Raw genomic sequence first — 13,065 nt, 5'->3', positions numbered from 1 at the left:
TATATATATATATATATGTATATAAAAAATACTGTTATATTGTTATTATATAAGGGAAAGGCTATAGCGTCGATGTACAAAGTTAAAAATTGGTCAAGATTGTCAAAAATTGTTCGTAATATAAAAAGTTTAAGTCCGAATAAATAAAATAGTGTAAATCTCTTGGACCATCATTGTTATTAATGTGGAGTAAAGAATAAAAATATATAAATAAATAAATCTTGTAAACAAGTTTTGCAAATGCGCTGAATATATCTCGACATTACTATAAGGAGAGAAGTAAGCATTGCTTACATCGACGCTATCATGGAGTGCACTTTAGTCAACCAAATTTGTTGAATCCACCGAATATATTTATCTGTAACCATCTTATTTTAAGTATGCAAATTGTAAATTTTATTATTTTTGTTTTTTGTTATTGAAAATGTCTTGATCTCTTAAAGTCGAAACGTTTAATCGGTTTAATACATTTCATATGTCTTATTGTAATTTAGCTACTGTAATATGTTTATTTATGGCTCGTAGCCCTTTTTTGAAATATATTTTTAATTAAAAAAGAATACCTTGAATATGTTTATGCTGTGTTTATATGTTAAGCCTGTTTTTCTTTTAGCTAAACTTCTAGCACATTTTTTCTCTGTTTCTCTCCAACATGGAGAGAAAAGGAAGAAAGATGAACTGTGCAAGAACTTTTGCTAAAAAGAACAGGGTTTCTTTAGTAGAACCTTATACGGTCTCTTGCATATCCTCGTTATATGTAAAATGATGTAAAACACAACATTAGAAAATAAGGATCCTAAATGATCAAGCTAGTGCTGAATTAATTCCGTGTGAATTTATATATATGTAATCCTTTTTAAACTATGCGCTGAAATTATTTTGGATCTTGAAACTCAATTCGATTAGACTACTGTAGTAATATTACAAATTAAATTGATAATAAGCAATTTAATAATTCAATCAGGCATTCTATTAGACAGATGTTAATATGTCGAAAAACTGTAAATAAATTCATTGCAAAAAAATGTTAATTAGACCGATAAGACAACTTCCGCTTTAAGCAAACCGTTTCGCCACTGAATTTGTGTTTTTGAATTTCGCGCCTCACCGGCGATTTTCTCCCCCTGTCACTTTCCGCGCGCGAGCATACCACCGTAGTCGGAAATCTCGAACCAGACGCCGTGTGCGAGGTATTTTGTGAGACACGATTTTGAATTTGAATAAAATTCGAATATCTTCGCGAATGTATCTCCTTGTTTTTTCCGCTTTAGTTTCGTCGCGCGTGATGCCCGATTTGTCTCCGTGGAAGCAGAAGCGAATAGTGCCTAGAGTTCGCAAAGATAACCTCATTCCGTATTGATGCTGCATGTACGTATACATATGCACGTACATTTGTTGATTAATATTTACGCGTATTTCGCAATGGATATAATTAGCAAATATTGAAACGATTCCGCGTAATTTATCGCGCTCACCGTTTTGGTAATAACTGTTTATAAATTTGACTTTTACTATAAATTTGAACTCATAATATGAATCTGTTTATATAATAGTTTATATAAGATGTAATAAAATTAAATTTTTTTTTTAAGAACAAGAAAAAAAGACATTACGACAAAATTTAGGTGAAGTGATTCATGCATTGAAATTTGTGTTGCTAACAACATCCTAGTTAAATTCATTGTGTAAATATATTGGAATGTTTATGTTGACACTCAATCAGATTATTCTATGATTCTCCATCAGCAATGAGTGAAGACACAAACGAAGACACATCCTATTTAAGCTGTGACATAAACGGCACAAGATATATTTACAAATTTGCACCATCAACAATGGATATTATGAAGAATTCGGTAGCAAGTGAAGATCAAACTACAGTTGATATTGCCAAGGGAAGTGAGTTAGTCAATGAAGAAGAACCAATTTCGTTAGTGTGTTTAAATGGACAGATATATGCAATTAAAAATGGACTGATTGAAGAGGTGGATACCAACCTTCAATCTGTAGAACAAAGTTGCAATGAAAAGGCACTGTTGATTTCAAAGAATGTGGAAAATAACGAAAATAACTACATCACCAATGAGAATCTAGTAATCGAAAGTCCATATAGACAATCTGAGGAGCAATTCGAAGTCTCTACAGAGGAACCAGGGAAAGATCTTGTTGCGCAACATGACAATGTTAACGTCGATGATTTCTTAGAAGTTGTGACTGCTTTTAAGTGCAAGATGTGTACTTACCTATCTCAGGACAAGATGCAATTATTAGATCACATTCAGAAATTACATTTAAATTCTGCTATAGATATTACAGTAAGTAGAGATTTAAACACAAACTGTAGTTCACACAAATTTAATCAAAGTAACTGTATTTTGCTTAGCAGAAGCTTATAATGCAATATAAAAATTGGCTTACTTTTATTATTATATATAGCCAAAGGAAGAATCTAAAATGGATGAAGTCAAAATAGTTTATATGTGTGCGGAGTGTTCCAACTACTTCCATTCTTTTGAGGACTGTAAAGAACACATGATTAATGTAATCATCTTAAATTTGAATTTTTATAAGAGGTAGATTACTTTTATCTGGACAATGTCATAGAAATTTTTTTTAGGATCATCAATTAACAGACATTGCGAGTGATGAAGCTGGAAAAGAAAATTTGACAGATATGACGAATCCTGGCTTAGTAACTGAACATGAGGATCAGCATATCGAAAACGATGAAGTGGAAAAAGATCCAGTAAAAATTTCAAAAACCTTAAATTTAGAATATATGCGTAATAGGAAAATGGTAGAATCGGCGGAAAGAAATGTGAAGTATGTAATTTTTCCAAAAAATATGTATTATGTAGAAGAAATTCTTTATTTGTCATATTTAAAACGTGCAATTTTCGCAAGGTGTTCTTATCAGGGCTGCCAATACAAATTCGCTTCGGAAGAAATTATGCAGCAACATATTCTTTATCATACAGAATCTGAAACTGCAATGACATTTAAATGCACCATATGTCGAGACATGAAATTTACAAAGTGGCGCCAATGTAACTTGCATTTATGGAAGAAGCATCAAATTGGTTTGTAAATATTAGATAAATAATGTAAGAAGCGTTGAAACAATTTACATTATATTACTCTCTTTTACATAGACATAGGTTTGTTTACCTGTAAAATTTGTAAAGTCTACAAAAGTGCTACCATGGTAAAACTCTTGACGCACATGAGGGTACACAGTGACACTCGTGATTACAAATGTCCCGATTGTGAGAAATGTTTTAAACAAGCTAGCCAATTACGTAATCATCGTATAATGCATTTAGATCGCAAAACATTAGAAGTAACTCGATGGTATACTTCTAAGACATGCGACATGTGTGGTAAAACATATGCAAATTCAAAATGTTTAAAGAATCATATACAAGCTGTTCATTCCAAGTTACGTCCATATGTTTGTAATGTTTGCGGTCATGCTAGCGCCAGAAAGGCAATGTTACAAATGCATTTGCGTCAACATACAGGAGACAAACCTTTCAGCTGTGAGATTTGCGATTACAAAACTGGAGATCACAACACTTTACGACGGCACATTATGCAACACACAGGTGAGTAATTACATCCGAAATCAGGAGACTCGGCGCTAAGACAAGCGAAGCTAAGCAGCAACACTACCATATTAATTATTGTGAAGTAATTTAATTTCTTATCATAGGACTTCGACCGTATAAATGTCCACATTGTTCGTACAGTGCAATACAGAGCAGCAGTTATAAAAATCATTTAAAATCAAGGCATCCTTTACTATCTGGTTTATTTACATGCGATCTATGTCCCTTTAAAACAGTGAAAAATGAAAGTTATATCCAGCATGTAGGAGATCATGAAAAAGGTTTAATAAAGTCTAATGTGCAGAAAAAAGGTAATATTAAGATTTGTTGAACTGCTTGCAATTCTCATTTAGTAGATACCTTTATTTAAATTTCTTTACTACTTTTTTTACATACAGATAACGAGAATGTCGAAGTTTTTCCTGGTAACATTGCGGCAGCGCAATTAGTTTACAGCTGTTTAGGTGCCTTTTCGAAAGATGGAGATACGTTAGAAGCTAATTTGATGTCTTCCTCAACGTCTGCTGATGGCACTTCTCAAACAATCACAATACAAATACCATCGAAACATCTTCAAGGTTCATTATCAAGAGAAAGTTTAAATAAAAATGATTCTATTGAGCAAGAGGATGACGAGACCATGCATTGCTTCTTAAAAATTCCTAGAGAAGAAGAAGAAAGCATAGACACTGGTGGCATAACGATACCTGCAGAGCCTGAAGAAAGAAGTATTAAACCCATTGATATTGAAGAGATAAATATGGCAACTAGTGATATAGAAGATAAATACGTAACAAATATTGATATTGATTCGTGAAATTATACAATACATATATAAAATAGTAATTAATGTTGAATAAAATGTCCTCCAATACGTTCAAGCAAATGATGCAATAATATTGCACAATATGAACAAAAAAGCTAGTCACGTGTTACTAATTTTTTTAAAAAAGTAATAATGTCTTAATGGAAATTTGTTAATGTGATATTATATTTTCTCTGATGCATAAAATTGTTACAAAATTAATTCTGATTAAATTCAAAAATGTTTTTAATAACTATAATTTAATGAAATCAAAAATAGTTACAGAATTTTCGAAAAATTGTTTTTACTATTTTGTTACGAAAAGTTGTGATCTCCATTTTGAATTATTCTTACTAATCATGTTACAAACTTGCTTATTATACAATATAAGAATGAATAGTATATTAAAATTATTTCAAATCCATTATTTTCCTGCTATTTCAAAAACTTTTATTTTACCATATTCGATAATTTTTTGTTTCATTTCACATTGTGAAATGAAACATTGTAAATACAATTCTTCATTGTAAATAAAAATTAATAAAAATAAGTAATTTTCACATCATTTCATTTAAAAATTTTGTGAAGTCTTAAGAAAATTTTAAATATATTGTACTTTCTTACAGATATATTTATTAAAATTAAAATTATGTATATATGGAAGAACGTACATAAAATGTAAATTAATAAAAGTTTGGAAGTTGGAAAATGTAAATTACATTATCCTTCCAAGTATATCGTACATTCTCTTTCCAGTTCTGATATAAGTCGAGTTAAAAAATTTTTTTAACTGAAAAGCAATGTATCACGATTTTGGTTTTGACAAGCAAGTACAAATAACTGAAAAAATGTAAATTAAAATATTTCTTATTTTGTCACTTAAATTACGTCCTGGCCAATTCACCGTAGTAAGCTGTACAAGCGGTAAACTTCCCATTGAACATGTTTTGCTGAATTTCCACTTTGTCATATTTTTCAGTTAACATGATAATCTGTAATTATATATATATATGCACATGTAATTATATATGTTTATGCTTTTTTTAGATATACAAATATTAAGTCACATAAAATTTTAATTACATTATTGCAAACATATTTACCTGTAGAGGGTCTGAATTTCTAGGAAGATAATAGGCCACATGTTGAGTAATTCTTCTAGCTGCTTCAAATATGTTTCTTCCACCAATGGGAAACATAATACTTTCGAGATCAAATACTTTTTTCTTTATATAATCAGGACCACCCCATGGTGGACTCAAAAACACGACATCTGCAACCAACTGTGGTGCTAATTGCAGGAAATCTCCAATAATAAATTCTATCCTATCCTCCACACCATATATTCCTGCATTATGCCGAGCAATCTTAATTTTATTAGGATCAATGTCTATGGCAATTACTGTAAAATACAATCAGTAAATATATTTTTGTCTAATGTTTAACAGATAAAATTTTATACAAATAGATGTACCTCTTTCACATGTAAATGCAAATTGAATTGCATTACTACCTGCACCACAAAATGCATCAATAATTGTATCACACCTACATCTTGCTGCTATATCCTTTGCTATTTCTTCTGGTGTTACCGAAAACCAGCTCTCTAAAAAAAATGCATTATTACTTTATATAAATGTTTGTTTACATATGTATATAAATCTATCATTTAAGCATGCACAGAAACACATACATACCTCGATCTAACTTAATTCCATCTTCATATCTGCTGAAGAGACCAAACCGTTTGAAATAATATTTCCTTAACCTATAATCGTTGGCTATCTCTCTCGGAATGATTTTATTTAACCTTTTAAACTGCTTCCTTCTCTTTTTCCTTTGCATCATCTTTATGTTATCTTCATCATCAGAACTCGATGTAAATGCAGATTGTACCTTTGTATAGGAACCTTTATCGTTAGATTGCACATCAATTTCCGTCGGTATCGCTGCTGAATCACAAGACACATACTTGTTTGTCTGTAATTAAAAATAAAGGTATTATAAAAATCGAAAAAATATATCACGAAATGAGAGTAAATATCATGGCCTACGTTTTCTTGTCTTTTCCTTTTCCGATTCTCTACAATTTCTACAATTTCACACTCACATGTGCACACGTGTAGACGTTTCATATTGAAACATTGAAACTCGAGACATTATTTACGATAAATTCTTTATCGTTACACTCAACTGCATTAAAACTTTGTCTATCTCGCTCTCTCTTTCGCCAAACAACGCACAAAGTTTAATTAAGAATCGGTCTCTTTTTTGTTCCTGTCTGAACTAGTGCATACGTTTGTTTTACTTTAACTTATTGCACCGTGTGCACTAGTTCAGACAGTGCAGAAACAAAAAACCTCTTATAGCTGCACGATGTTGCACTTTCTGCACTTAAGGATTACGCCGTGTGAAATGTATGTTGTATCACTATTCTTGTAGTTCATCGAATGTTAAATAAGGATAAAAAAATACATCTTAAAAGATATGCGCTTTTTATGGTATTCAAAGAAAATAAAATAGACATTGAAGAGAGGAAAGTAAAGGTACGTCTATTTCGCGTATAATGCATTAATTGTCCTTGTTTAATATTTAGTGAAACAAAGATAAACGATGCATTATGCACATCATGCGAGAAACGGAACGCACTTCAAGTCCTTAAAACGAAAATTTTACTTGATATAATATAATAAACGTTAATATAATAAATATTACGTGTAGTATACAGGGTGTTTCATTTAAAGTTTCAGATGAAAGTATCTCTTCTAAATTATTCGTTATTCCAAAAAATGTTTCAAATGGGACTTACTTTGTTTCGAGGGAGATATTTTTTGATGATCACGAATCCTCTTTAAAGTTCTGTGTAAACAGTGTTAGAACTCTGTTCAAATTCTCGGATCAAGAAATGTATATTAGAAATAACCAATTAACTTGTCATTTTTCCATAAAAACTACATGTTGATTGGCTATACATTCCTGAATCCAAGAACTCGGACCGAGTTCTAACACCGTGGACATGCTTTAGTGAACGTAAGATTGACTCCTTTATTATTATTATTTTTTAATAAAGTTAAAGTTCTATTTTAATTTTTAATTTTAAATAGGATTTTTTTACATATGATTGCTCTTATTTTGTATATCAAAATGTTAAGGTAGAAATATCAAAAAATTAATAGTTTTCGAAATACTTTATACTTTATTCTAACATATATTGACATAAAATATCAATTATTTCATAAACTGTGATTTTTTAGTACCTCTACCTTAATACTTTTATATGCAAAAAACTTTTTATATACTGTTAATCATTTTTCTTTTTTCTCAATGATTAATATTATATGTTTTATTTTAAATACAGAAACTGTAACAGTGCAGCTACAAAGAATATATTAATACTTTCAGGTCTGTTTAGAATTTCTATTTAAAATTCTTTATAGACTACATAATAAGAGAGAATATTTCCTAGAAACTTTTTTAGTTAGCAATATATGTTATGTTTGTTTTTTAGTTATTTTATATTTTTTTCTCTCTTTCCTCTTTTTTTCTAACATCTAATTGTGTAAATATATGAATATAAATTCGAACTGAATACTTATACTTATAATACTATAGGGCATGCCATCTCTCTTTCTGCTTCAATATACATGCAGTAATATAATTAGAAATATAAATAATACTAAAAAATATACAATAAAAAGCTAAAACGTATTCAATATAAACGTACATAAATCTACCAAATATATTAAGAAAAAAATCTTACCTTATTTGTATATCTGATGGGCGTTTCTGCATCATCAAGAGTACTTTTATATCTAGGTTTTAACCGTTTCAATTCTGCCATTAATTGGAAACTTTGCCGTCTAATATTACGTTTTCGATAAACAACTTCGCCTTGCAATTTTCTTTGGCTATCATTCTCAATTAAATTGGCATAACCCATTAATGAAAAGGCTTTTTTCACAGTTTCTAAACCATCTTCATTATCATTACAATCTGCCTTGTGACTAATTAAAAAAGAAAGATAATTTTATACAACATATTCTATATTCTATTATACTTATACTTATTTTAATTTCGAATTCTATATAACAAAAGATAACTAGAGTCATATCTAATCTGTGATACTATAAGCAAGCAATGATGTATCATCATTGTTATACTATACATATGTTTTATTACAGTACTATATCATTATTACTATTAGGGACAATTTGACCTAACGGTTAAGCTAACCGACGGTTAAAGAGTCACGTGATTGGTTCATTCTGGTCAAAGACAAATGCGATTGGATAATTCCATTGGAATTAACCGTCGGTTAGCTTACCAACGTCGGTCACCAACCGACGTGAAAACGTGGTGAAATTGGCCGTTATACTATTTACCTTTGTCTATAAAATTCTTGAACCTCTTCGTGAAATTCATCTCCTCCATCAGAAGACTTCTGTTGATGACTACTGTTAAAATTGCTATTGGAAGCCACAATTTCCATTTCGTTTTCAGTAATTATCGAATCTTCAGTATGAACCTGTTGTGATTTTTCGTGCATTTCTACTTCCTCAGCAACATCAGTTGGATCATCCTCGTCTACCTTTATTGTTAAATTTTTCATAAGCACACCAACTGAATCCATAATCAGTCTTTGTGTTTTCAGTTTCTCTGAGCTCTTGGATTTTGAATTCAATGCACTGCCCTTTCGCAAGTTTTTATTTTCGGCATTTACTTTATTTGGAGTAAATAAGTAAGTTTGTACAGTATCCATGCTCTCGTGTTTCTTATCTTCACAGGTATAAATCCCTAAAAGATCTTCGTTATTTCTATCCTGCAGCGCCACCTCCTCTTGTTGAAGAATGTTCGAATTATTGTATGACTCATTCAACAAATGACATGGCTTCGATGTGTTAAAATCTAATTGATTATAGTCTATATTGTGCTGTTTTTTATAATTAATTGTGAATAATTCATACTGTTTTTGATATTGCGTCTCAAAATTCTCCTTCCATAAATGCTGCCAATATTTGTCGTTGTCTTCTACTGAAAATTCGTTTTCTTGATCGGAACTACTACTAGTCATGCTGCTTTCTATGGAACTTGTGACTGAAGTGAGGAGACTAGACGAATGAACGGAATTGGAATCGCAACTGGAACTAGTTAACGTCATTTTAGTAACGTTAGTCATGGAATCGGAAGTTGCGTTCGTTTTTGTTATTGAGCCGTTAACGGAGTCACATCTCATTAGTAATCGCTCATCTTCTGCATTAGAATGATGATTATAATTTTCTTCTATACTAAGTGGACTTAACGGATTCCAACCATCACCATCTTCCGGTGACATCTCGAAATTAAGAATTTTTTTCCTATTTTCGTCTGCATCTTTGTCATGAACCTCTTGCCTACTTACTTGTTCAAATGAAAAGCTAGTATTTGAAGAAGATACGGCTGCTGGTTTTAATTCGCTGTCGCTCGAATAACTCTTATTGAAAATTCCTGCAAAGTTAGAACGTACAAGTTCGCAATTCTTATGCGCTTGTGATGGGAAACATGTATTTTGCTCAAAATATCTTTCTATGGCTACTTCATTAATCTCTGCATCCTGCAACTTTTCGTCTTCTGTTGTGCATGCATTATTTTGAAAATACTCCGGATTGATATAATCAGCATATTTTTCGATCCAGGATGCCCAGATTAATTGCTCTCCTTGTTTAGCCCAAAACTTCTCCCATGCTACATCCACTGCATTCTTATTACTGCCATAATCTGCAGAATAGGGATAAGCGTAAGAGTTATAATCATACTGTATAATGAGATCTTTATCGTGTCCTTTTGTATTTAATATAGTAGTACTATCTGATAAATTTTGTACCGCTGATGATTCCTTATGATCACCTAACGCAAGAAAATGTAAAATCATTATTACCATAAAATCAATATTACATATTTAATTCGATTCTAAACGAATTACAGTTTAAAACTATATCTGAGATGTTTAACAGCACAATTACCTGATACATGTTCAAACTCAGTCAACATATTTACATTTTCATCATTGTTTTCAACTTCAGTTTCTATAGTTTGAAAAGTTTTTCCATAAGATGCTACAAGATTTTGTATACTTTTTGCCTCGTGCTGATCATGATATTCAGATAAGTCTGCACCAGAATCTGACTGATGTAGACCTAATTTCTGAGTCAAAGAATGTGCAGTGGGCCAATGAGCCGAATCACGTACAGAGTCATGTTCGTCCGTAGAATAATTGTTATCTGTATGAGAAGCACTGCAATAACAGCTTACTGGTTCCTCCTATATTAAATTAATCAAATGAACAATTTCACGCAGTAAAAATAATAAAAACTGTCAACTAGCTATGTATTTTATATAACAAATTATCACTATTAAATGAACATATCATACATCGTGCTTTTCAAGAGATTGTGTTTCTACTCCAGATCCTTTACAAAGATCTAGCATCTCCCCCACATAATCCCCATCTGCATCTTCTCCTTCACTGGCATCTTCTGAAGCTAAGACAGTATAAACTTCAGGATTCCTAAAAAGAATAATGGAACATAGGAACATAAAACTCATGATAGCTGTCATGAATTTGTCATTAATAGAACTAACTCCACACACAAATATAAAAATTTAAAAGAATAAAAACTTTACTTTAAATAGCTAAACTAATTTTTTATTGAGTAATTGATGTACAAACAATAACAAGAATATCTGCTTTCAAATAATTTGTTTCAAATTCCCATCCTTTCCTCTCTATTATTAAGAATATATTAATATATGATAAAAAGCAAATCGTGTCAAAGCTTCTACATTTTAAGAAATTGTCTTTTAACAAATTTTCTATAAAATCTCGACAAATTATAGTTACTATATGGATATAATTACAGAGAAAAAAATTTATGAGAAAATATAAGTACTACTACTAAATACATTTGAAAAAATTTGTCAATCTGGTAAAGGATAGTGTTTCTTCTGTAAAATTATTTCTAAATCTCTACATACTTAAAGGGATATTGGAATTACCAATCATGAAATCATTAACATTACAATGGTATAAAAATCTTTGAAATGATTAAATGAAATAAAAAATCCTTTTATAGGATTAAAGTAAACGCAAAATTTGGAGGTGCATTGCAGTGGGCTTTATATTAAAATCGAAAAAAGTTGAAAATTTATTTAAGTTTTTTTCGACTTTAGTATAAAGTACTTTAGTATTTTGTACTTCAGTTTTTAAAGTACTTTAGTATTTTAGTGCTGGTACCGTTTTTAATTATAAAGCTATTTGTCATTAATTTAGGAATTTTAATTGTTTTTCGAATGGCATGATAAATGACGAAAAATTTGAAAAATTAACCGCGAAATTCGTTGCGTGCCACACGCGGTGGTAAGTGTCAAGGTTAAATCATGCTTTTCACACCAATGCTGATCAATAAAAATGTAAATTCTTTATAACGTTTCGCATGCCTGTCAAATGCGGCATGAGACATTTTATTCCCGAAATGTATCTTGTAGAAAAGACGCAACGGTGCGACCAACCGATTGCGCTTACCGAATAAATACTCGGCTACAAAGACAGTAAATATAATCATCAGGATTAGAGGCTTCACGATCCGCTATGTAGATCTCAGCTAGTGGCTCCCAGAAATTGTCGCACATCCTGAAGGCGGGGTCTTCTTTGACTACCAGATTATCGTCGATCGTCACAAATGCAACATGCCTCACGCCCAAATTTTACTAAATTTCACGACCGCCACCGTGTAAAAACAATTCGCCAGTTTGCTTGATGGTGTAGCATCATGACTATGAGGAGGTTGATCGGTCCTAACAGGCTTGCCAAAGTTGGAGTATGTTCGTAACAAATACAATCGTACCAGAGACTCGCGCATACTCGTAATGTATTAAGGCGATGCTGGACCCGCCTGTATTATCGACGAAAACGTCAAAAACGAGCGTTTTTGACGTTTTCGTTCCTGTCTAATTTCTTCATAATAGTTTCACAGAATAAAAATTCCTTCTCCACGATTAAAATATCCGAGTTAATATATCTGTGCCTGGTATATATTGTGTCCAAAGCTGGAAAAAGTATGAAATTACAGATTTCTTTATCCATGTTTATCTTCAGCGTTGGTCGCCATATTGAGGTTAAATGGATAAAGAAATCTATGATTTCATACTTTTTCCAGCTTTAGACACAATATACACCAGGCACAGATATATTAGCTCGGATATTTTAATCGTGGAGAAGGAATTTTTATTCTGTGAAACTATTATGAAGAAATTAGACAGGAACGACGTTTCGTCGATAATACAGGCGGGTCCAGCATCGTCTTAAGCCCATGGCACATACAAAACGTAAGGCCGTAAAACGTAATCAGTAAGCGAATTGGCCAATCACAGTAAAGACCGTAAGGCCGGTAGCGAATCCAATGTTACAATTTCCTTACTGATACGTCTTACGGCCTTACGTTTTTCTATGTGTTTCTGGCTTTAACGTTACTAAAAACATACAGTTTACATTTCTGTATGTTGTTATATATTTTCAGAACTGTCAATACATTTCAGTACGAATCTGTTCTTTGCAGCTGTTTCATAAGACCGAAATTACACTAATGCCTAAAGGAGCCCCAGAATAAAAGGAACAGG

The 13,065-nt window shown here is 31.5% G+C and overlaps 2 protein-coding genes across 3 annotated transcripts; one reads left to right on the top strand and one right to left on the bottom strand.

Annotated features, from left to right (window-relative positions):
* Positions 1-1,181: 1,181 nt before the first annotated feature.
* On the top strand, positions 1,182-4,482 carry LOC108775534 (zinc finger protein 568). Its single transcript, XM_018541928.1, has 8 exons — positions 1,182-1,368; positions 1,747-2,315; positions 2,437-2,541; positions 2,618-2,823; positions 2,905-3,080; positions 3,153-3,605; positions 3,713-3,919; positions 4,007-4,482. The coding sequence occupies exons 2-8, from the start codon at positions 1,749-1,751 to the stop codon at positions 4,423-4,425; spliced, it is 2,133 nt and encodes a 710-aa protein (XP_018397430.1). The 5' UTR covers positions 1,182-1,368; positions 1,747-1,748; the 3' UTR covers positions 4,426-4,482.
* Positions 4,483-5,174: 692 nt separating this feature from the next.
* Positions 5,175-12,230, bottom strand: Tgs1 (Trimethylguanosine synthase 1). 2 transcript variants are annotated; one of them, XM_018541925.1, is made up of 10 exons: positions 11,972-12,230; positions 10,822-10,957; positions 10,413-10,710; positions 8,796-10,296; positions 8,174-8,417; positions 6,224-6,393; positions 6,111-6,139; positions 5,888-6,019; positions 5,517-5,815; positions 5,175-5,405 (listed from the first exon to the last, which is right to left on the bottom strand). In XM_018541925.1, the coding sequence occupies exons 1-10, from the start codon at positions 12,076-12,078 to the stop codon at positions 5,298-5,300; spliced, it is 3,024 nt and encodes a 1,007-aa protein (XP_018397427.1). In that variant the 5' UTR covers positions 12,079-12,230; the 3' UTR covers positions 5,175-5,297. The 2 variants fall into 2 exon arrangements, with proteins under 2 accessions (XP_018397427.1, XP_018397426.1); XM_018541924.1 differs by having other exon boundaries at positions 6,111-6,393.
* Positions 12,231-13,065: the final 835 nt, after the last annotated feature.

Source organism: Cyphomyrmex costatus, unplaced genomic scaffold (assembly GCF_001594065.2).
Source record: "Cyphomyrmex costatus isolate MS0001 unplaced genomic scaffold, Ccosl1.0 scaffold30, whole genome shotgun sequence".
Classification (NCBI taxonomy): domain Eukaryota; kingdom Metazoa; phylum Arthropoda; class Insecta; order Hymenoptera; family Formicidae; genus Cyphomyrmex; species Cyphomyrmex costatus.
This window is presented reverse-complemented; position numbering and strand designations above follow the sequence as displayed.